Raw genomic sequence first — 25660 nt, forward strand, 5'->3', positions numbered from 1 at the left:
TTTTGTGAATACAGATTAATGTTGTAATCTACTGACAAAAACTCACGTAACCAAGTAGGACCTCACAAAAACAAATATGTAGTTACTTTTCAGTAATAGGTTACATGCTATCCACATAAATGGATATCTTGGCATAAATATTTTGATATGACTGTGTATTATATAGAGTTATTAAGGATCACATTAGAGAAAGTGTTGGTGTGTATGTACATACGAAATGTTACAGTTGTCTTGTGGACTAGAGCTAACTCAGTAAATACCTGCTTTAGCATTTAGAATGGTGTGATTGGGACCTAGTGWGCCTGTTAGCAACTCTGAACCATAAGAAGGGTATTTCAGTTTTGTCTAGCTACTCTGAATTACTGTACATGAACCAGAAGCTAAAGGAGTTCTGTGGCCTAAGCTGTGCAGGAGATTAGACTGTGATTATAATGTTCCATTCTGGCTTTTAACATCTCCCAGGTTCATTGCTGGGAAGTGGTTCTGTACCTGGTACACCTGAAAGTATTTGATCATGGAACAAGCAGAGGTTACTAATGGCTCAGCAAATCGAGGGAGCTTGGAAGAATGTTCTTTCTATGAAACACAGCGCATGTTACAGGGGTTTTGTGAATACAATCTGAACTGTTGGGAAAGTTATTTGACCATGTGATACCTACGAAAAGTGTATGTTTGATTTTTTTTCTGATTTTTTCCCCCCAATTAAAAAAATGTTCCTTTTCTTCCTTACCCCACCTAAACATCCATGCAGCCTCCCTTGTATTAAGAATAGAGATTGTGTSTCTCTTGTGGTGAGACCGATGAGCCTCATTGATCAGTTAGGGGTAGCCCCCACCAAATAGGCATATCCCCCTAAACCGCCCCACCAGATCACACTTCTGTTCCTAGCYAGGGTCAGCATAAGAGCCGTGATGGAAACAGGGGGAAGGGAAAGGGGAGGACTAGCCCAGCTTTTCGCGCAGTAGCGCTCTCTTAGATTAGCTTCAGTCAAACATGAAAGCACACCTTGCAGCGGATCAGCACTATAATTGCAAGAGAAAAAGTATTCTTGGAGAAGTTTTAGGTCTATAAAGGATTCTGTCTGTGCTGGTACTACATTTTTAGTTTGTTGAATTAGTCATTAGTTGAACTGCCCTGATCTGTGAAAGAAGTTCAGGGAAAGTTCCTGTTTTAGTGACCCCTGTGAKCCCGGAGGATATAGTATCATTGAGCACCAGGGCTAGAGCATGAGTTCAAATTCTACACCCAGAAATACAGCTCGCCTCGGCATTGCTGTGTAGGCTGCCCGGCTCTTACGGGCCCCGCGGCTCTAGTGCACCAGCCAAAGCAGAGGAATATCAATGGCTATTTTTCATAATTACCCTTATCTTTTACATTAGACTGTTGTAAAATTTAACTGAGTTATCTCCAGACTTGAATTTTGTATTGAAACWCTTGAATAAAAATACGCTGTGTCAGTGGATTGTTTTCCATTATATGTCCTTTATTTTGGATTTTTCAGTTCACGGTTGAGAAGACAATCTGGAGATGGAAAAGAAAGAATCCACTTTCGTCTTCCAATCTGCAAATAAAAAAAAAGGAGAGAGGCTGAGATCCATTAATTTTAATACTGTAAAATACATGAGTTTAGATTTTCAAAAACGTTAATGATACATTGGGCAAACAAGTATTAAACAGAATTAGACACTTAACCAGGTTACGTGCCTTAAAAAACCTACAGAGCAACTGTTTGAAACTTCAGGAGCTAAATATCTTTGAAAATGTGATCTGTGGTGACCCAAAATAATTCTTTCGTTTAAGGGTAGTTGAGTAACAACAATTACTACTGCCTTTGCTTATCATTAAGTTTTAAGTGTGACTTACCATTACATACTTTTTTCCCTTAGGTAATAAGCCCATTTAAGATAACGTTTTCTCCTTTAACTAATTAAAAGCAGATTTTAAGGGGGTTTGGGGAATTTTTTCGTTGTATTACAATTTTCATTGAAATCCAGCATGCCACACATTCTCGAAAAAACTTCCCCTCTTAAACATCATTTGCCTTTTCTAATGGAAGCAGGGAGCTATCGTAGAACTTGTAGCACTCAGAAGACAGGGAAGTTGTTTTCTAGGTTAGAAAGGGAGAGACTCTAGAAGATACTGAAGACTCAGTTACGAAGACTGCATGTATTAATTTGCCTTTGTGAGGGCAGCAGTGCTTCTCTTCACTCAGTGCTTAGAGAAACAGCAAGATGAAGGAGCCTGGAGCTCTATTTCCTGTGTCCGGATGGAATAGTCACTCTTGCAAAACCTTCATGACAGTTAGGGAGACCACGTGCACAACTGTTCATCAGTTAAAACTTACTGTATTGGGAAAAAGAACACAGCAGAGAAAGTATTCTTTATATAGCTCCATGAGTTCTTTCTTCCCACAGGTTACTGTGCAAATTGAAGCACTGCGTGCTTATAGATGATGCTAAAAAAAGTTTTGCCCTCTTGTACTTCAAAAAAATACAGACAGGGTTTTGCAAGTCATAACAGGTATTCTTATGCAATACCAGTGAGGCTTTTTAGCCAAAGTTTTACTTCCTATCTAGCAAGCATCTAAGCATGCATTTATGTAAGTAAAAGTGTTACATAAAAACCCTATGTTGTGTTTTATTAGTGTTTGCCTAGGAGGTTTATCCAGAAGTGGATTTCAAAACTACGTGAAACAAGATACTTCCCCTTAAACAGCTGCTTAAGACTGAGATGTTTGATAGACGTTAGTTTTTCTAAGAATTCAGAAAATCATTTTGAATAGTAACAGGACAGAGCTAAGGCAGAACGTATAACCTAAGGGTCATTGGTGCATACTGAGCAGGAACTTCAGGTAATAATGAGCACTGGACACAGAAAAGTCACTGTATTTACCTGACCTAATTGTTTCTGATGCTTCCTCACTGTAGTCATTTATATAGAACTGCTGTAAAAATACAGGTGATTGAAATCATGAGATTTTGGCTCATAGCTCTTTGTGTTTACTTTGGATATACTTTGGGTGTTCTCAGAAGGATGAAGGCTGTGGTGATTGACATCCTAACCATTAAAGATAACAGGTGAGCTAAGAAGTGTATGTGTATGGGCATGCCATGCCATGCTTATAAACTGTAGTCAGGGGAAAAAAGAATAATTTTTTGTCTACCGTCTGCATGACTTCTTAGGTAATCCTAGTTTTTGAAGAATTCCTTTTTCCTACCTTGGAAAAAAAAAGGTTATAGATATTATCTAGCTAAGTAGATAGTAGTAGTAAGATCACAGTTGTAGCTGGCTGTAGTGCTAGTTTGAACCACCTGAATCTGAACTTTGAACCTTTCCAATAGTGCTTCTGAGTAAAATGAGAAAAAAGCTATTTGTCCAGCAATGAGCCAAAACTTTGGTGTGCTAGGCTCTTCCCTCAGAGTAAAGGTGTGATTCTGCCCTGAAGAATGTACAGTCTTGTTGGAAGCCGCATGTGGCAATATATGTAAGAGCAATGGGGAAAGATGATGCAGTGGTGCATCTAACTTGATACTTCTGGATCATTTGAAAGAGTAGTAAAATAACGTGATAGTTATCTAAGGTCAGCTGAACCAGACTGTAGCTCAATTTACCTGTTTTAGCCAGCTAATTCCTATGCAAGTTTTGCAAGGGATAGTATTTTTGGGGGAGTAATTCTGGGTGAATGTTTTATACATAAGATCATATGGAGGGAACTGTGGAGACCTTTACGTAATGTGGGAACTGTTGTACCGCCTCAAAGCCAAGGCCTGACTAGTCTAACAGCCTCTCTGGCAGGAGGCACAACCTGACATCTGATAGGAAGGTGTAAGAGGAAGCAAATGTAGTACTGCCGGATCCTATGTGCAATACTACATCTTATCTTGATCTCTAAGAGGTGGAGGTTGGGTGAAACCCTTCTGAAATGTTTGCTCACATTTTCTTTATGAGAGAAATAAAAAATGGACTTCTATGGTTAATAATGCTAGCAGAGCCAAGGGACATAAAAAGAAGGTTATCTTTCTACAGGGCAACGAAAATGTTGAGGCATGAGTGTCCAAATAGGTCAGTCAGAAAGGAAGAAGTGTTAATTATTAAAAGACAAAACTAGAGAATGGAAAGTTTAAAAAAAGAACAAGTAAGCAAGTAGGTAATCACAAGAACATCTTAGTTAAAGTCAGGGAAAATTTGAAGATCTGTAACAGAATCAAGAAAAAGGGAAAGAAGATATGTATCTATAAATATGTTTGAGATTCAGGAAAATATTTTTATTAAAAATTACAGTAAGAAGTGCGTAAATTGAGACCATCTGAGTGATGGGCTAGAATTTGAGAAAAAGTTCATACTATTGCGGTGAAAATTCCTGCTCCTGATTGTAATGTAACTGTGATATAATGAAAACACTGTATGTATGCAGCGTGTTATATGGAGGTATCTTGCAGAAAACAATTCATTCTACATGAGAGACAGAATCAGAACAATRAAAGGATGTGTTGTAGCTAGCGTTTGGTTCAGGGATACCTTGGACCTCTGAAGGCAAGAGTATTGAGAAGGAAGATAATTCCTAAGCCTGACATTTTTGAATCAGCTATGTCACTCCAGGTAAGTAGAACTGCCTCCCATCACATCTGAGGCCCATCTCTGGAGAGAGACAGCAGCACACTGCCCGGATGCTCAGCTTGGCCTCAGAAGGATCCCCAGCCTCCAGCACGGCAGGGAGGGACAGGAGCAGAGATCGACTCCTGCTATAGGGATCCTGGAAGAGGAGGGCAGAGTCTGTGCCTGCTAACAGGGCATGCAGCAATGCAGAGAAATAGAAGCACAGAAGTCTTACGATCTCAGCTGTGATAACATGCCATAATTTTAGGCATCCCTAGAGACCTTGCAGAAACTAGCAGTATCTAGTGATCAGCATACTTCCCTTCACTTCCCTTCCTGGCTTCCTCGTATCTGTTCCTCTAGCAGGGCTTGCTGTGAGGGTGGTATAAGGTAGACAACCTCACATCATAGAAAGGAAGGGAAAGATAGTGACCCTGAATGTTTGAGTTTGGGGTTTAGTCTATGCATTCTGTAATGAAATTTCATAACTTGAGTAAAGGAATTACAGCCAGAACTCCTGAATTCTCTCTGTCCTAGGCTCTGTGTAAACTGGAACAAGTAATTTAGGCATAAATCACCTAATGTAAATTGTATTTTGAGTGGATGGGGTTCTGTTGCTAATCTTGTGTCTGAAACAGGCACCCAAAATTAGAGATATTGTCAACAGTTGTTTGGAAATTTCCAGTTCTAAGGAAATTCTGAAAAAGTAATGTCATGCAGGGACATTTGGAGAATAGGTTACATCATTTTATCTAAAATATAGATACAGGTTTGTGACAAAACTGAGAAGGAAAGGGGTTTACATGGTTCTAATTAAAAACAAAACAAAACAAAAAACCAGCCTATTTAGGGGATGCTGCCAGGAAACTGTAAGATGCAGACCAGAAAAAAAAMCACTGCTCAATTTGTTTTTCATGCCTTCTGATCCACATAGGCTGTGCTCTGAGGACACAGGCTGTTTTGACTTGTGCAGCGGTGTTCCCAGTGTCTGTGTTGTCTGAGTCCGTGCCCAGGTAGTAGTAATGCAGACTGGTTTGCAGTAATGCAAACTGGCTCATAGGATTGTATATTGTGAGCATTTGTGTGGTCGGTCTGGGAAAGCAAAGACTTGTTCCTGGCTGGCTGGTGCTTCCAAGGACTGTTCAGTTGGGGAGAAACTGCAGAGTCCTAAGAGGACATCTCAGTTTGACAGTTGCAAAAACAAAATCAAGGAAAGGATAATAGTACTTTGAATCCTGAAGACATAATTGCAACACTAACTAATTATTCCTCTGCAAAATCCTTAATCGGTTGTTGTCATTTGTTATTTACAGATAAGAACCTGAGTCACAAAGTACTTAAAATATATACATGTACTGTCATCAATTTAATGAACAAGCTGAGGATGAGTGGTGGATGGTACATGAATAATACCTAATAAAGCTTTTCTTAAAATATTTCATCTGATCGTATCCAAATTTCTTAACTGTCTGATATAGTTTCTCCAAAAATACAGACCTGCTTTATTTATGTTCTCACCTACCATTCTGACAGAGTTTATAATGTAAACGTGTTCTCTATACATTGTTACTTACTGTATTCTACTGTTTCTGGTTGTTTTGCTTTTCATCACTAGATGGCAATATTCATTCAGTTCCAAACAGAAGGAAAAACAAAATGGGGCAGCAAAAGTGTTGAGAAATAAAATTAAGATTTCTGTTACTCTATAGCTTATCACATTGTATTAGGTTTGCTTAATGAAATCTTATTTTGTGCAGTGGTTTCATGTCAGTCCATGCTTTTAATTTGAACCCTCAAAATATATTTTTTTACTGTTTAAATTATGTAACTTTATAAATCCCTTATGTATATACTTTTAAATTGATTTAGATAACAATTTTGATTTTCATATTTGCAGAGGATGTTAGTCCAGGATGTGTACAGCCTGCTTTGTTAATGTTGGCTTGAATTGTTTAGCATTATGTAAGCTGTAATAAGAAAAACAAAAAGATACTGTTATAAATAACTTAATATAAGGAAAGAAAAAGATTTTGCAGTTCATAAACTCAAGAAAAGCTATGCTGAAGTGACTAAGGTCACTCCAGCATAAATTCTGTGTTTTTTTTCTGATTGAATGTAAAAATATTATTCCTTGTTTTATTACTGGCTGACATGCGGATGTATCACTTCAAAAGTAATATAAAGACAGCTTTTATTTTCCCTCTGAAAGCAATGGGAGCAGTTCAGGTACCTGAGCTTAAATGTGTAGCAGCAAGGCTCCAACTGCTGCTTCAGAAGGAAGTGGATCTTCTATAGGTCTTGTCATATCTGCCAGTCTCAGCRGATAGCTCACATACCTTAGGGTATCTAAAATGTCATGAGACACCTATATTTAGGCACCTGGATACCATCCCACTAGGACCAGGATCCTTCTGGAAGTCAGTGTGGCCTTTACAGAGAGCAGCATAAAGAGGTTCAAAGTAGTTCATTAAAGAAGGGAGTGTGGAATTGTAAATGCAATGTCATATATCCCAGGATATGAAGAATAATAGATCCTTTCTGTCTGGATCTTTCTGTTATGTGTGTTCTGTACTGGAATCAGATCAATCTGGCAATCATTCCTGTASGATTCTTTATTTTGTCCAGAACTAGACCATGTTAAAACCAGAGCAACCCTAATAAGCCACCCATATTAATTTCTTTTGAAAAAAACTCCAGAAGCCAAACTTCGAAATAAACTATACCAATATAAATCCAGGCCATGGAAATCACTCCTATAGGTGTAATTCAGCTAATAGCACTTTCTGGCTAAAAGTGCCCAGCATTTGGCACGAAATGAGGTTGACTAGCTATATGATTTGGTAAAACCATGGAAGATCAGAATCAATGTTAGAACTTCCCGGATTTGAATGCAGATACTTTTGGCTTTGGAATCTCGATGCACATTACTCTCTTGAAGCTGGAAGGAGTTGAACACGAGCAGACTGGTGCCTATCAAAGACAGAACAGGTTATTAAGCACAAACTAAGCAAACAAAAAGTTAAGTGTTCTGCTGGATTAGGGCTGAAGTGCTTCTTATCTTGCAGGATCATACTCTAGAACAGATTAGTTGTAATGATGTATCGTTGCAGACTAAAGAGAGGCTTTGTAGTATGAGCAGATACTTCTGCATTCATGAATACAATCACTGGTTTATTGATGAAGTTTGAGCCAAAATCCTTAGAAGTCAAATGTGTAATCACCTGCTACATAAGTTAAAAGATTTGTTCTGCTGGGAGCAAATAAGGAACACACTATTCTACTGATTGATTTCTGTATCTACTTTATGTGCGCTAGGAAAAAGAGCATATTTAAAAAATCTGAGTATATATTGACTTTGCTGCTGTTGTCATCTCTCAGAAGCTTCAGTTACTCTTTAACCTCAAATTCCAAGGAGTTCAGATTGCAAAAACCCTAGCACCAAATGGATCCTCTCAACCGAAACAAATGAAAAGGAGCCCTAGAAATCACACAAGCGTTGTATTATATTCATATCTCTGTGTGCTGCTTTAAGGATTCCTGCAAGTATTGCTCAGAATGTACAAGACTAAATTGCCCCTATGACTATTACAAATAGAGGTCACCAGAAATGTAAACAGAATGAATATCTAAACTGTCAAATATTAAGAACCTAAATAAAGTGCCTGACTTACAGACGTAGTTACCCTAGGCATCCTGTGTAGACAGGGAAGAGATACATGCTACTTCAGAAAGTAATTGCAGTTTGAGCTGGACTCCCACTCTTGAGTCATGCTAAAGGGATTCATCTCCCAACTTAGACATCTGAATTGGATGCCTCAAGACAGATACTGTGAATACCTTGAACACTATGTATTTTGTTTTTCTTTTATTGAGTCAAAGTTTTGGAAGTCAGTTTTTCAGATGTTTTGCAATGAAAATAGCTGTTCATGCTGTGCTGTCATCATGAGAACTCTTCTGACTATGCCGATGAACAAGTTCTAACCTCATTTTTCCAAAGTTGGGGCGTGGAAATTCCACAGTCTTTGTTCTGCCAGAGAGGGGTATAATCCCCTTGGGTATAAACCCAAGGCGCCTGGGTGGGTGCTACTGCTGATCTCCGAAAGTAGATGAGAGAACAGAAGGTGGACTATATGTCAGGAACGCAGAGTTTGCTTTACATACACATGTTTATAATGGAAACAATGTTTCTACTGCCGTGGTAATTAACAGGTGATTGATTCATCTTGGTAGATCTATGAAGAACTTATATTTTGCATCTTTGATTCCTTTCTTCTGTTAAAATACAAAAATGTTATGTTAGCATGAACTTACCATCAACTCCCATGCAGTAGTATCATAAAAAATGCTCACTGTATTTGTAAATACATCAGACTGTAAGATCTGTCATCAGGTTTATTCGCACTTGACAGATTTTGTACGCTTACACCAGCCTATCTTTCACAAGCCAAAATACGTAATTACATTCTGAAATATCAAAAAGTCAACAAGAGTTAAAATGGAAGCTATGTGACTTTGAAACTTCTTAGGCGTGTCAGCTTCCATAAAGTAGGTTTAGAGCACTAAATTAGAATGCTGCTGTATCTGCCATTTCAGTGTATTAYACCTTTTATAGCAGAGTTTCCAAAATGCAATCAAAAATGTGGTACTATTTTGAGGATGTCCTATTATTTGAGATAAATTTAGGCTGGCAGATATTTAAATGAAATTCAGCATTTCAAAKTTTTTTTGGATATATTTTAAGAGTATTTAATAATAGAAATTAATATGGGTTTAATTGGTTACACTTAATTTTAAACAAGCTGTTAGAGGAGAAYTGATGATGAAGGAGTATCACTCTAAAGTAAATCTCATCTTAAGAAAAGGGCTGAACACTGTACTGTGAAGAATTGTATTAAGGTAGTGAAACAGTAGTTTCTCTTGCAGTTGGATTTTTAATCAGACTGATGAGTTGTAAACRTTGCTGTGTGGACTGAAAAACATTCTTTAGTCTGTATCTCTGGTTAACACCATTCTGAGATCAGGAATCGTCACAGAAAAGATGTTGAACTTCAGACTTTACTGGATGAATAATAATTGCGTTGCTAGTAAAGAAAGTACATCTTGGAGGTTGGAACGTGAAGAATTGGAGTGAGCACTATCAAAARTTCATCTGAGTAAAATTGTGTGATGGAATTGAAAGGAAATTGTTAGATGTCCTTGATCATTTACATTTTTCAAAAAGAGAACATGGATTTAAAAGGATCCAGCATCCAGTGAGGATGAGAGAAAGATTAAGAATAAGATGTGGCCATTAACTAAGTGAATGTTTTGCCTTTATTTTCTGTAAGGGTGTAGCATTTACTAGAGGAACAAAGGCAAGATAGATAATAGGAAAAAATATCAAATATGATGTGGAAACAGAAGGTCTTCAGGTTCACATTGCAAAAACCCGATGATTTCCCTTTCATGACAATGAAAGAACTGACATATGAAATTACTGATTATGTAATAATATTTTTGATGAATCTAACAAAAGAAAGATTCTGCCTTTTAAATATAWATAATAGAATTTATGTTTCATGATGGGAAAAATGATCCATATCTCCAGAGGGGCCACTTGTCCACAGTCATATTCAAGACTTTGAAGCAAAATTTGGTGGGAGACTGTAATTAAGGGTGTGGATTTATATGAAAACATGGATAAAATGTGATATGTATGTAACAAAGACAGCTRGTTGCAAGTTAACCTTTTATCTTTATTTTCAACAGTAGGATTATGTTAGAATTAATATATATRTGGTATTCAGAAAAGCATTTGATGCATCATCACAGGGGAAACTACTTAAATCCTTAAAGATAGGAATTAATGCAGCAATTGTAAGAAGGTGTAAGGAATTCTAAACCTGACTGGAGTGGTTTCTGCCAAAAAATCAATTAGTGGGATGGTGGGAAGTCATCAGTTCTAGGTCTTGGGACTTGTCCTATTTGATATTACATTTAACATTAATGGTAAAAAGTTTGAGTGTACTGGTTGAAATGTGATGGCATACAATGAAGAGGCATTGTCAGTGGTGGGGGGGAGGGATTGGGCTGTCCAAGAAACTGGATGATCTCAAGGCCAGGAGTGATTGAAGTAAGGTGATATTTAGCAGTACAGGGAGGAACGTCTGATACAGTCTTTTTGGTATCTGGTAGAATCACATGTGGAATACTAAGAACCTGATAGTTCATGTTGAAGAAAGGGTGTAAACTGGCTTTGAATAAACTTAGTTTAGGAATTAGAAGAAGGTTTTATAAAGTTAGTTTCTACATCAGCCTTCCATTCATGAGGACACAAAACTTTGCCTCAAGGTGAAGTATGTTTACAGAAGACATTTGGGTATCTTCAGAGCCGCAGGTGCTTGAATTCAATGATCCCTGTATTCCTCTTTTTTTAATTCATACCAAWTTTTTTTGCATACTGAATACTGCATACTGAAACCAAAAATAATGTGTAAATGTCACTGTTGACAAATTTGTCAGAAGAATCAACAGCAGACAAACTGTATTTTGGCTCAGATACTGTAATTATGAGATGCTGCAGGAAATTTATTCCACTAAGTAAGAAAATAAGTAGTGTAATTCCCAGCAAATAATATCTAGAAGCATGATAGCAAGAATACATTAGACAAAAAAATTTTTGGAAAATGGATGCTTCTTGCTTCCTTCATTATCATTAAAATGTGCATAGTGAAGTACTGTGATTATTTGAAATAAAACCTTAGAAATATGGAAATTGTAGCTAGCAATTAAATATTTTGTAAATGCATACAGGCTAACAAGCAATGAATTGCTTCTGCCTCATTTTCTTATATGAATTCAGTTTGCCCTCTTTTTATGAAAAACATCATTCAAGATAAAAAATGACACCAAACTGAGAATTTTCTGTGGCTCTTTCAGAGASATGAATCACAAGCACTGAGCTGTCTGTTTTGTTTGCCATTATGAATTCAGCTTGCTGTCTCTCATCTGTGTTAAAGTAAAAAAAAAAAAAATGACAACATGCTTCCCTGTAGCTGTGAGCAAAAAGCAGAAACACTCAGTCTAAATGCCTTGTTTTTATTGCTCTGGAAGTGCTTCTCTTCTGCAGCGGGGCTGACGGATAGTCGTTTTTTTAAACGTCACTGCAATCAGATATATGGGTGCAGCTTTGCTTTACCGCAGCATGATGCAGTTGTGTATAGTTCAGCGTGCCGTTCTTGGAAACGGACGGAAGGAGAGCAGCTGACCAGAATATGCAGAGGAGATTCATTAGAGGGCTTTTTTTTTTTCTAGAGAGACCGGTACGTGTGAAATTCCTTCAGCTGCAAAAGAAGCATTTGCAGTAGGGCTTCAAGTTGATGCTCTGCTTGCGAGAGGAGGTGCACACACTCAGTCTGTCAGCCTCTAATGGAAAAAAAGCTTCAGACAGGCAGACTGCACGTTATTAAAAGGCCAGCTCAGACACCCTTCAGAAGATACTCTGACTGTGTTCATGGAACAAGTGCTGTGGTGCTGCATATGCCTTAACCAACCGGGAGAAATTTGCCCAGTTGTGGAACGGAATAAAGGAAAACACGTATTGAGGGCTGGAGGGAATAAAATACGCAGCAAATAAAATTAAGTACAAGCCCTGAAGGAAGAGCAAAGGACAAAATCTCACGGTGTGGTTTTGTTGTTGTTGTGGAGCTTTTTTTTTAAAGCGCTTACCTACCATGAACGGAAGAAGTGGATCTGCAGAGACTTCATTTCCTCCTCTGACCGTCGTTTACATCACTGACTGGTGACAGTCACATCTACATACATAGTACCTGCCACTTCAGCTGCTCAGAATTATAGAAGCCTCTTTGTATGCAGCAGACATGGCTAGCCAGCAGGATTCAGGCTTCTTTGAAATCAGTATCAAATATTTACTGAAATCCTGGAGCAATAGTGAGTAGCAGAAGAGTAATCTTTTCATATTACGCATTACTTGATAAAGAGCTAGGATAACCTAGAGAATAAAACCTTGTATTTCTGCATGCTTGCATTATATAGACCGAGTAATTTTTGCTTTGGTCTGCTCTAAAAATCAGAATGTCAGAGGTTTAAATAGGTTTCACTAACTGCAAAGACTATAATGAAATTATACTAGGTTTTGCTTGATTGAATTCTGAAGTTAGGCTGCTTTCTGGCTCTCTGTAACAGCACATTGCAGTGAGTGCATTCCAAACAGCATTTCCTGCCTACATGTTTATTTGATCAGGCTTTATCTAAATATTTTTGAAATGCTGCTTAATCACAAGGGTGTGGCATTGCTCAGAAGTTGGGTTTTATTAATTGTGAACTGGGGACAAAAATATAATGGTTATACTTCAGATCTGAAAGCCAGTATTTTAATGTGATGAAAAGCAAAACCTCAGTTACTTATAGCTGCACTTCCCACCCTCTGTGCTTAATTTCAGGATCTTGTGCAATATTTCCATCTAGAAAGAATCCATCTGTTTATCTAATCCAGGCTGGTTTTACAGAATGTAAACAAATGACATTTTAGTCTTCCGTGGTCCTTTCAGTACTGCTGTTCCTAATTTCCTTTCCTGTCTAAATCAATCACTCCTCTGATTTTTAGCAGTATTATATAATATGGGTTGCTATATAGAAGTAGTGTTTGGAAATATATTCAGATTAGATAAGACCATTGGATAATTCTGGTACAAATTTACTTTTTCATTTAAAAAACATGAATAGTATATTCCTTTTCCATACAAGCTTACATTAACAGGATTAGCTCTCCAGAATTAATTGTTTTAAAAATATAGAATACAATGTCTCTGGAAAAATCCAAGTTTGTTACGTATGCAGTAATGTTCTGATCATCCCAGTATGTATAATTTAATAGATTCTTCCTGAAAGACTAGTATTTAAAGATGCTATGGTATAAAAATTTGTACCTGTGCAAAATCTACCCCATGRTGGGCATATATCTGAATACCTGCAAAGAAATAAAAATAATTCTATTAAATGTGTGACATGCTAGGCTTGTCTTCATTAAACGATATCCATAGAAACTGTATTTTTCCAGGTCATTTGTATCCTCAGTAACACTGTAGAGCTTGTTTGAATCTGCTTTTCTACCACAAGTGTGAAGWCACTAGGGAATAATACTATTACCTAAATGTCATAGCTTGATCTGTCCTRATTGTAAAATATTTTGTGCATATCCATTACATTTCAGATCAGTGGATTGCAAGAGAATTTCATGATTTACGTACCTTTAGGACTAATGTTAATTGAATAATGAAAACATAASTGTGTATTGTGATAGCAGATATATTATAACTAGTTAGTCACAGTTTATTACAGAAGAAAAACAAGTCACTTACGCAGAAATCAAATCAGTCTGGTGTTATTTTTATAATATATTACTCTAAGGCTAAGTAAAACTAGTATAACAATATAATAATTACTTTATTTTGAAAATAAATATAGCATTAAAATATATGGAAAGTATTTTAAAGCAACRAGGCCGTTTCTAGCCTGAAATTAACTCCTTAGGGGAAATTGGAATTGTTTTAGAAAAATGAAATTGATATATGAATCATTATTTCTGACATTCTTTTAGCAGATAAAGGTGTTTTCCACTGCATTTGGCTTAAACAGTAAGAGGAAATACAGTAAATGAATCCAGATTGATTTAAACTTGTTGCCTTTTGCCTTTTTTTTTTTTTTTTTTTTTTGCTTGCAGAGGGCTATGTTCAGAAATCTGTACATAGCCTTGGAATTGTTTTAGAAAAATGAAATTGATATATGAATCATTATTTCTGACATTCTTTTAGCAGATAAAGGTGTTTTCCACTGCATTTGGCTTAAACAGTAAGAGGAAATACAGTAAATGAATCCAGATTGATTTAAACTTGTTGCCTTTTGCCTTTTTTTTTTTTTTTTTGCTTGCAGTCTGGAGGGCTATGTTCAGAAATCTGTACATAGCCTTTCTAGCTGAAAAACAATTTGATAAGAAGATGGTAGGGAGTTCAAAAGACCTAGGGCTTTCTTCAGCTCTGTTATGTGATGGGTGGAGCAGAGCAAAATACTTCCCTTGCTTGAGAAACTGCTGCAAAGCCTGCACATGCATGCACATGAACATGTTTTTCAGGGAATAGGTGCTGTGTCTGCATACCGAAGAGCAGAAGTAAGCTATAAATTCTGCTGGGGCATTCACCTAATAGAGCAAGTCTTAACATACAGTTTTAAGAGAAATACAGGTGCTGGAGTATAATTTTGCTGAAATGGTGATAGTAGTAAAGGTTCTATCCATACATTTTTCTGTAAATTGGCACTTTAAACTGGTAGTTTTAAACTCTGTCCTTTGGGGGCTTTATAGTCCAATTGAAACAGTCCTTGCATTTTAGTTTACGTAGAGCATTAACATTTTCTGACAGGCTGTCTAATGCATCCTTTGTCCAGTCTGTACCGTGAAATATCCTTAGATACTCCGTTTGTGATGGTACTTCGGACCAGTTTTGTTCTCTGAAGTCTTCTGAAAAGTAGCATTCTTGACATACCGGGCAGGATTTCAGTGCAGTATCACAGAGCACTTGCACAGGTGTTCACCTAGCGTGCCTACCGCTTTATCATGTTCATCAACAGCTAAGAAGCAAGGTAATTTATGTCCACAGGAGTCAGTTCATTTTAGGTACTTGTAACCATTATAATCAGGGTCATACAGTCTGTGGTGTATTCTAAGTGAGCATGTGCTTTTGTTGCTCTTAGGGGGAAAAATGGTACGCTCATAGCCTTGCACTTGTTTCATACCACCAAACTGAGAGACCTTGATATACTCCTGTATGCAGCTCTCTGTAAAACAGACTTGTACTCTGCACATGTCGATATGATACTGTGCATCTTACGCAGTTCTGGAAAATACTCCTTTAATATGTTGGGAGATAGAAGAAGAATTGGGATTTTCTGGTTGGAAAACAATAATATTTTTTTTTAACTCAACTTGCTTGTATTTGGATGATTTTTTAAAAAACACAAGTAGTTTTGATCAGCTTAGCATTAGCCGACAGTATAAACTGCATTAATCGTGTGCTGCAACCTTGGTTCAACATGATTCAAATATAAAAAGAAAAGTACTAGACTGAAGATACATTTTTCAGTTTAAACGCTTTTTTTTTTCCTTGAAGATACTAGTAAAATGCCTACAGGCTCTGCTTTCTCAAGATAAGTAATACTCAGTCTCTCTAAGATCAATAAGAGGACAAGAATAAAATAGGACTCAAGCACAACTAGGGCTATTAAAATACAGCCTTCTTATTTCTGTTATTGAAGTATCATAAGACACATTTTGTAAATAAATACTTGCAATTAAAAGAATAAAACATGAATCAGTTTCATTGAGAATTTGAATCTATTCTTCCCCTAGACTGTTTTTACTTTTTGAATGATTTGGATKTCTAAATTTATTCTTAATTCAATTCTGAAATAGCATTTTTTTCATGTTCATCTTTAAAAAATCATCTCGAGAACAGAAGTAAAAATATTAAGATACAACAAGCTATAGTGCCACCAGTATAAACTGTAACAAATTCTATAGCAGATTTTTTTTTTTTTTTTTGTATTTTATAGATTAAATCAGCAATTAAATTTATTGTTCCTTTCTTGGGGGAAAGGATTTTGTGGAAGAATGAAAACAGTACAGGTAGATGGCTCACTTGTGCTCTTGCAAGTCAGCTGTTATGTGAACTGGTAGAGATTGCATGTCATTGTCTCCCAGTTACTAGAAACAGATTTTAAGATAGCTYTTCTGTTTAATGAAATGAAAGGATACATCTTGTGTAGGGAACATAAGATGCGTTGTGGGTATTTGTGTGCTTCTTCTCATAGAAGTGAATTATCTTTAGGGCCATATCTTTCAGGATGAAAACACTTGTTTCTCAGTGCTAATGTCCAAACAAGTGACTTTGCTAACAGAGTGTCACAGGTCAGAGAAACTTCTTGAGGGCTTACAGGTGGTCCCTGGTGGGGGCCACTGGGTGGCCATTGTCCTGGAGAATTGTTTCTACCCTGGCAGGAGCGAATATGAATGAAAGAATCAGGTACTCTCTGCAATAAAATTCACCCTTTCAATGGACAATGTGCTTTACCAACGAGCGAGAGAAAAGGAGGACAGTGGGCAGTTTCTTTAGGTAAAGGTCTGCCCCATATATAMGGCCTATGGTGCACTATTTTGATGTTTTAGTAAGATTTTATTGTGCAGGAGGATGATAACAGGCTTTGGGCGAGAGGTCACATATCTGCAGGCAAACATAGGCCTGTCTGAAGCTGTATATGCTACATGCACCTTACTTTCAGGCTTTGTGGAGATAGCAAGACATCTGTGAAGGAAAGAAGCTATTTCACGTTTCTGAGTGCCTGCTTAAACAAATGTAAGACTCCACATTCAGCTAATAAGAATACGTCCTTCTTCCCTGCCAACCCTCATGTTCTGGTAATGCTGCTCTTGCTAGCCCAGAGTGAGCTGAGTTGAGCAACTGGTGTGACAGCACACCAGCCCAGTGAGGAAAGGAGCTGCTGTGGCCGCACACCAGCCTGACAAGGAAGAAGTTGATGTGGCCTCATACTAGCCCAGCAAGGAAAGGAGCTGGTGTCACACACCAGCCTGATGAGGAAAGGCCTGATCTTGGATGAGGTGAGCAGAGCTGCTGCTGGTGCTGGACATGTACATGCAGCACATTGTTAGTACCCAGGGCTTGCCTTAAGCTGGCTTCAAATGTGCAGCGGGGGCTGAGGCCAGGCTTGCACCTTCTCCTCATGCTTGTTTCAGATTTCTCTCTCTAATACCCCTACAGAAAGCTATAGCTGTGGCAAAACTGTAGCCACAGCCTTTGCATTTAGGGAGCCAAGCAGACAGAAGCTTCTGCTCAGGCCTTGGCTTGTGACTCTGCATTGGACATGAGATGCTGTGAATTCAAGCTGTCTTGCTCCATAACAGGAGCTGACTGCTCTGCCTGTTGAGCCTGGAATTAGGGTACTGATAGTATTTGTCAGCTTTAAGTAGTCTGTGATTGTTTGCAGAAAAGTAACTTGCTTCATAGTGGTTCTGGACATTCCCCGTTTTAGAACTTGCATTTTGACAAAGTTGTTCTTAGAAGTAAGGGAAAAAGGAAGTTTTCTGACTTCGGTGACCTGAGAACTCTTAAAAGATGTTGCAGGATTTTTTTATATTTTGATGTTAGCTGTTCTATCCAAGACCTTCCAGAATTATTTCTACTATATTAGGAGGAGAAAAGGATGAGAGAATCAGATATGTTCTATTGCAAAATTTAGTTTATTTATGAAGTAAGTTTGCTTGGCATTAAGAATTTTGAATTACTGTCATAAACATCTTTAAATATTTTAAGTGAAATCTCAGTTCATTGATTTTTGTGGCTAAATTTCATTCGTGATCTCAAAGCATAAAATAGTTTAGAAATATTAAAGATCATAGGCAATCACTGGTATGAATTCCACAGATCTGCTAGTTCTATTAGTGGTAAAAACCAATGCTATTATTCTGTCAATATCCACTTTGAGTGATTAATTTGTGTTGACTGATGTTGGAGTGTTGTTGATTTATCAGAATACCAGTAATACGGGTTTTTTTACAATACAGCTTTTTAGCTATTATACAGAAGCACCAGAGGAAAAAGCTAGCATTTCTAGTGTTTTACTTTATATATAATACCATTGAATAGGCTGTAGTATCTGAATGGAATTTATAATATAAAAAATACTCTGGGTGTGTAAAGTGTACAAAAATGTCCATTGTTAAGTAATAAAGGATATTTTCATTCACATAAGCTGAAATGCTATKTAACGTTTCCTTTGTATTTCAGTCAGATTTGAGGCACTCATTACGTTAATATTCTAAATGCTAACCAGTATTTTATGTATTTATATTGTGGATAATAGGAAAAAATCTAGAATTCCGATTTCATTTGTTTGTCCACTTTTATTTATTCATCCTAAGGTTTTGTAAGAGATTAGTGAATGTCCTGACAGATTGAAGTTGGTAGCTCTAGAGACTGAATTCCTGGGGGAGCTGAACCCAGGATGGGCAGAGTGAGGCCAGAGCTTTACAGTCTGGGCAGCTGCACTGATCTAACACTCTGCTGCACCTGGGAAGGGCAGTGCCGTCCCAGCTTCTTGCTGTCCTCATGCTCCCACCCCTTCTTTCCCACCCCAAATCTCCATAGAGTTAATTCCCTGCTAGTTTAACTTCCTGAAGTGGTGTCAATACTAGTGTCAGCATAACGAAGGGGACAAGGATACATGGCTAGGGGAGCARGAGGCAGTTGTAGCAGATACTTGCTATTAGATTGGTGGACGTATGGTAAAACATATATTGACATATACTTCCTTAATACTGATCTGCTGTACTGGTGCCTGCTTCTACATGTCAGAGGTAATTCCTTCTCTGGGCCAATGCAGTATTTGCATCCCTCTCTTCTCTCCCTCAAACTATCAGCAGTGAAGCTGTTGTTGTTGTTGTTCTTCCTGTGATAAATTGGGACTGCAGAACAATTTCACAGAAGTGGCTGAATTATCCGTGAGCTGGTGATTTTTCATATACTGCAGTTGCCTAAACTATACTTGAATCAATTATCCCCAGAAAGAAAATCCCTTCTCCTTTAATATACTTTCTTCTGAATCATCCCATTGTCCCATCCCATCCCTACTGCTTCAGCTGAAAGGAGTACTAGAGTGTTCAAACTTCACAGCAGCTTCATCACCTGGATATTGTAAATTTACATACTGTTTATATTTTTAAAGAATTGAAATGTTACAGTGCTAAACAGTATGATACAGTGGGGCAAGATATCTGCCAATGGGGTTGCCAACCTGGAGAGGAGAGCTTTAACTAGGAATGACAGCAGAGGAAGATTATGAGCCATGGTTAAATTAGACAGCAGTGGACGAGTTGGAAGGCAAAGGGTGCCAGGCAACAGGAACGAGAGACCTCAGGAGCTGCAAAATGAGATGAAAGAGCACCTCAAGTGTATGTGTAGAAATTCATGTAGATTGGAAAAAAAGTAGGAGAAACTAAAGCTCTGTGTGCAGCCACAAGACTGCAGGATCACTGGAATAACAGTATGGTGTTACAGCTCACACAACTGGAGTGCTGTGCTAGATGGATTCAGGAAAAACAGGCAGGGAAGATAAGTGAGTGTTGCTCTCTTTTCATCTCAGATGCATGGAGCTCCTCTCTGGGATGGGTAGATGACAGTGTGCTTGACAGTTTGCAGGGCAGGATCAGAGGAGAGGACTAGACGGGTGACATCATGGTGCAAATTCATTACAGGCTACCCAAGCAGGGTGAGGAAGTGGACAAAGCTTTCTTTAAACAACTTGAGGAAGCTGCTGAATTGCTGATGCTGGTTCACATGGGGAACTTCAGCCTCCTGCTATCTGGTGAAAGTACAGCAGGTTAGGATGCAAGCAGTCAAGAAGATTTCTTGAAGGCATCAGGAATAATTTCCTGATACAAGATGGACCAACCAGGAGTGGTGTTCAGCTGGATCTGCTGTTCACTAACAAGAAAGAGCTGGTTGAAGTTCAAGATCCTGAGGGAGGTGAGTAAGGAGAGTGGCAGAGTACAGAGCCTGGGCTTTAGGAGAACAGATTTTAGCTTATTCAGGAAACAGTTAGGTGGAATCTCATGGCAAACAGTTCTGAAGGACAAAGGAGCTCAGGGAAGCTGACAGGTCTTTGAGGACAATCCTCCAAATGCAAGAAAGGATCATCCTGCTACTCAGAAAACAAAAAAGTAGATGCATCAGGAGACTGGCTTTGGTGATGAGGGACGTTATGACTGACGTTCAATGCAAAAACACAATATATAGGAGGTGAAAGGTGGATTGCCTACAAAGAAGGAATTTAGGAACATTGTCCAGACATGTAGGAATGGTATTAGGGAAGCCAAAGCTCAGCTGCAGGTAAGAATTGCAAGGGACCTCAAGGGCAACAAGAGGAGCTTCTGTTGCTAGATTAGTAGTAAAAGGCTGAAAAAAGAAAAATGCAGGCCCGTTGCTGAATGGGACAAGGAATTTAATGACAGTGGACACAGATGAGACTGAGATATTTAATGCCTTTTTGCCTCAATCTTCACCAGCAAGAAGAGGCCTGCCAGGCCCTAARGACCCTTGAAATGGCATTTCCGATAAGAGAAGAGGTAGAACGTGTACAAGTCCAAAATTYGGAAGCACAGACTCTCCTTCTAGGAGGAACTACTAGGAAGTTTGGTAATTCCATATATACTTATGATCTTTTATATATTTCAAACTATAGTCGTATTTGAAACTGAGGGGTAGCAAAGGTTTTCTATTTATACCAGGCAACAGAGCTTGCTAAAGCAAGTGGCTGAATGAAAATACATCTGAGAAACATTGGTTTCATAGGTTGCTCTCAGCCAAGTAGCAGTAACTTCGATGAACTGTCTGGTGGTTTTTGCTTCCTGCCTCTGCAACGAAATACAAAGATCAGCAATGTACAGAGAGCACCGACAATATTAACGTTTGTGGACAAATATCAGGATTGTTGATGCAATAGATATTACAGAGCTGACTGAGTTACTCAGCTCTTTCAAATGCCAAAAGGAAGATTTTGGTGTGCATTTCATATTAGTATGAAGAAAAATCTGAATGTCATTTTGTAGATACTGTGAGATAACTGCATATTGTTATACATCTCACTGGTCTCCAGTGTACTGTGTCACTGATAAAGAGCTTAATTCAGTGGTTGGAGCCTTTGCAAAAGTGTTTCACACATGAAAAACTGGATCCTTTTGAGAGATGTGCTGCAAGGTCTTTTTCCTGATTACAATATAGGCTTTCAGAAATTTGCTGTCACCAAATGTAGCAGTAACACATTCAAGTAGAGCTTCTACTGTGTTTTTCAGTAGGCAATAAGGAGATCAAAAATCATGATTTCTGTGTTGTCAGGTTGTGGAGATTTTAGATGGATTAGTGTTAGACAAGAATAGATGAAAGGCTGTAACAAATCCTGATTGTTATTGTTCTTGACTTTGTTTATTTATGATTATGAACTTGCTGATGCTTTTAATTTTATTTTGAWAGACTTGAGAACTCATATATATCCCTTTAAGTCTTAAGCAACCAAYCTAGCTAAGCATGAAAGTCTGCCAAAGGTATTGTTTTGCAGGAATTCTACTCTAATTAGGTTATCATTATACTAAGTTTTTTCCTAACCTCTAGCCATCTACTTCTCCTGTGTCTCTGTAACTTTGAAGAGTTTCAACTTGTATGTAGAGTAAATGAGCTTTAAAGGAAGTCCATCTATTTATTTGTTTGTTTTGATATTGATCCCTCTGAGCAAACTTTGTTGAACAGAACCATATACAATTATCTTTCTTACTGCTTTTCTGATGGTCATTTCTAAATATCTTAAAATGTCAGGATCGATTTTCTTTTTTAGTCAGAAGCCTATTTATATAGATTTCTAGTCAAAGTTCTTCCCTGAGAAGTTTGTAGAGTAGGTTTCTGCATATATTCACAATCATACGTGGACATATATTTTCAAACTCAGGTTTGGTCTGTGAGAATTACGGAAATATCACTTCTGTTGAAAGTAGCCTAAGCTACCTGACATCACCTAAAGTCCTCCTAATGTTTTGCGATTCATCCTTTTGTAAGTGAAATTATTTTTGGTCTGCTTTACTGTGGAAGTAAAGCTTGTTCATTTTCCTTGCCTTTTTTGAACCTCTTGACCAAATTCAGATAAATTCAGAGAAGGGTAAAGATTTTAAAGACAGCTTAAGTTTCTAGAGAATTTGTAAAATTAGGCTATTAGATAGTGAGGAGGGAAGTCCAGCAGAGGAAAAATGGCAAYGTAAGCTTCACGTCTTCTTAGACATAAGAAAATCCATGCTGGAGAAAGCCTTTGTAAGTGACCCAGCCGTGAGGCAAGCTTCAGATGCAAGTTACATCTTTTTATGGAACATGCACAAAAGTCACAGTATTGCATATTTTAGAAGACATTCACAAGATGCAAACTAACATTCATTAGTATCACAGAACCACAGAATGGTTGAGGTTGGAAGGGACCTCTGGAAGTCATCAAGTCCAATATCCCTGTTCAAGCACAGTCACCTAGAGCATGTTAGACAGGATTTCATCCAGGCAGGTTTTGAATATCTCCAAAGAAAGAGACTCCACAACCAATTTGGGCAACCTTTTCCAGTGCCTATGCAGTACCAATGGAGGGAAACTGCTGCAAATACCTTACTTCCAATGGTGTGTATTTTAATGATTTTCATACAGCTCTTCCCRTCTAGCATGACAGACTTATTTTTTTTCAGCATTATTACATGCATATAGAAGATGGAAGCACTATTTCGTTATTCCTATGGCTGGACAAAATGAGACAGAGAAATAGAATGAGAACACAAGGTTATACATGAAACTTCTGATAGAACTGAAAATAAAACCCTGTCTTCTATTCCTTTACTGCTACCTTCAGTTCTTCCTTCAGACTGATGGTAGCCAAATGACACATTGTGAATCAGGATTCAACTAGTTATTATTTGTAATGAGATTTTTAATTGTCAGTAAATAGTATTTTTAAAATGGAGATGTCCTTGGATTATTTTAAATCTCATGGGTGCATATTTGTTGCTACCAGTGCCTTAGATGAAAATTACTTAGCTATAATTCTTTTTCTTTGAAGGCTTTGYCTTTTTCTTTGAGGCAAATTAACTTTACCACATCCTTTATCTGTGTGCTCTCAGAACCAAAGATAGTTGTTACTTTGATTTTTTGTGCTATTACTGATAGGAAGGAAAATGTGGCAGCGCAACATATRTATTCTTTACTGGAATGAGTACTTGATGAAGAACAAAGCCTCTCCAGGAATCAAGAGTTTGAAAATATTATTTTTGAAATATGAAAATCATTGGTGTCTGTAGTAAATTGAGCAAAGGTCTCAGCTTGTCCATACTAAATATTTAACATGTATATCATAAAATAGATGGTGGAAATATTTTCAAARGGAAAACTAAATTTAAGATGTAAATTGTTTTTACTCCTCATTTGTCTGTATTCGAGTATTAAGAGCTAGCCAAGGCTGGTAGAKTAAGGTGTTACAAGAAGCTACAGACTTCTATGAGAAGTAAAATTACTGRAATGGTTAGAATTATTTTTGAATGAACTTTCAAAACAAAAACGTTAACATGGACATGTTAGAATTTTATGAGAAAGAAAAAAATAGAGAATATTTGTTTGTGAGTGTGTGCATGTGTATGATGCTGTGCCTGCTTTTTATGTAAAATCCTGTTTTCGTTGACCATAATTTTTACAGAGCTCAGCAGTTGGGCTAAAACACTTCTAAACTGAACATCCATGAAGGTGAATTTTGGAATTTTCAGCAGAAATAGTTCTACCTTCTCTGAGAATGAGACAGAAAAAAAAAAAGGATGGAATTTTTCATATGAAAAATTCTATTGAATTCTATTGATTCTATTACAGCTCTGCAGGAAAGATGACTGCAAGAAAAAACCAAGGGCCACAGGGAGGGTGAATTTGGGTTGGAAACTCAGAAAAGCAAGCAGGTGAATGACAAGAGAAAGGCACGGAAGTCCTGATGGGGGAGGAATTGATACTCACCGCACCCATGAGCAGAAGGGAGAGAGTGGGTAGGAGGAGACACAGCAAAGGGGAGCCTGGAAAGCATGAGTGAAGCAAGAGCGGCCGAGGCTGGTGGATCAGTGGGACTGGGGTGAGATGGGGCAGAAAGGCAAGGCTGGCGCGGTTTGCTTGGGCAAGGAGGCCTGGAGTAGAATGGAGAGCCTCCAGTCGGGGAGACACAGCTCTGAGAAAAAAACAGATTGYGGGAGGTGGCGCAAGAAGAGTACAACTAGGGGGATGGGGAGGTGAGAAACAGAGAATCCCCTCTTGAGTGCAGCCAGCAATGCAACAGTCCTGATTTTTACCCTACTGCTGCATGCAGCAAGTTCATCTATCAAATTTAATGACATAAATTGATAATTTTTTTCAGGTGAGGAGAGCAGCAAGTGATTTGAATGTACCGTTAAGGTAACTGGGTCAGCAACTGGTCAATTTGGCATCAGATTCATCACATGCGCGTTATATTACTTTGCTTATCATTGTCATTTCTGAAAGCCTGCTTCTAGTGGGATAATGTAACAGTAGGAAAGCACAGAGCTACAAAGCAATATTCCTACCAGCTTGTTTTTCTATTCATTATTTCTAATGCTGGAGCAGATAACTTTACAATGCATACATTCAATCTCTACTGGAAGAGATAGGGTGTAAGCTAATAGTAAAAGCTAATCTCTGTCCCAGGATCAAGGATAGACAAAGAGACAGATCTGGGTGAATTCTCAGGCTAGTGAGTGAAGAAAACAAACCATGTATCTGATATTAGTGAATATTTGAGTTTCTCTCAGTATACTATCAATCATAGTTGTTTTACAAGGAATGTGTTAAAAACTGGCATAAGGTGTTGTGAATAAAATGTCATTACCAGTTGGTGGTGGTCAGATTAGAACGAGTTGGGCAGCTGGGTAATGCAGGGATTGACACTGGCCTTTGTTKTATTTAATTTCCTCATTAGGGGATAGGAAAAAGGTAAACAGCATGTTAATGACATTTGTGATATTCCTAAAACTAGAGTACATGAGTTGCAGCAAGGAAAAAGGATAGGAGAGAGAGTAATCAATGAAATGAGGGGATATATATGGTGAACAGCTGGAAAAGGTGCTTACCGTGGAAATGGGTTAGTCTGTGTGAATGTCTCTTGAGACTATATTTTTGAAACATGAAACACAAGAATGGCTAAATTTTAAAACTGTACTGAAAGGGCCAGCTCTTCACTGGGAGGAGAGACTGGAGATTTGTCTGTCTTCTGTGACTCTGCAGGGAAAAAACATACATGCACATGTATAACTTGCACTATGCAATTTCCCAGCTGTGTTTCACTCGAAGTGGGAAATCTGTATGTCTCTTGGTCACAACTGCGGAGCTGCTGAGAATGGCGGCTACCAGAAGAAGATTTTTTCACCTTTCTGAGG

General features: G+C 37.9%; 1 protein-coding gene and 1 long non-coding RNA gene across 4 annotated transcripts in view; one reads left to right on the forward strand and one right to left on the reverse strand.

Annotated features, from left to right (window-relative positions):
* FRY (FRY microtubule binding protein) overlaps positions 1-25660 on the forward strand; it is a 199346-nt gene that overhangs the window by 11263 nt on the left and 162423 nt on the right. For 2 of the 3 annotated variants that reach the window (XM_085320707.1, XM_085320708.1), the window contains exon 1: positions 11801-12525. The exons of the other annotated variant lie outside the window; for it this stretch is intronic. In XM_085320707.1, coding sequence (XP_085176833.1) covers positions 12456-12525 — 70 coding nt within the window. In that variant the 5' untranslated portion in view covers positions 11801-12455. Of the gene's footprint in view, positions 1-11800; positions 12526-25660 lie in introns of those variants that run through there. 3 annotated transcript variants of the gene reach the window in all.
* Positions 1463-6899, reverse strand: LOC146586788 (uncharacterized). Its single transcript, XR_014897757.1, has 2 exons — positions 6827-6899; positions 1463-1561 (listed from the first exon to the last, which is right to left on the reverse strand). It is a non-coding gene; the product is annotated as an uncharacterized LOC146586788 (long non-coding RNA).

This window comes from Rhea americana, unplaced genomic scaffold, assembly GCF_003343005.1.
Source record: "Rhea americana isolate MKP2758 unplaced genomic scaffold, rheAme1 scaffold_65, whole genome shotgun sequence".
In the NCBI taxonomy this organism is placed as follows: domain Eukaryota; kingdom Metazoa; phylum Chordata; class Aves; order Rheiformes; family Rheidae; genus Rhea; species Rhea americana.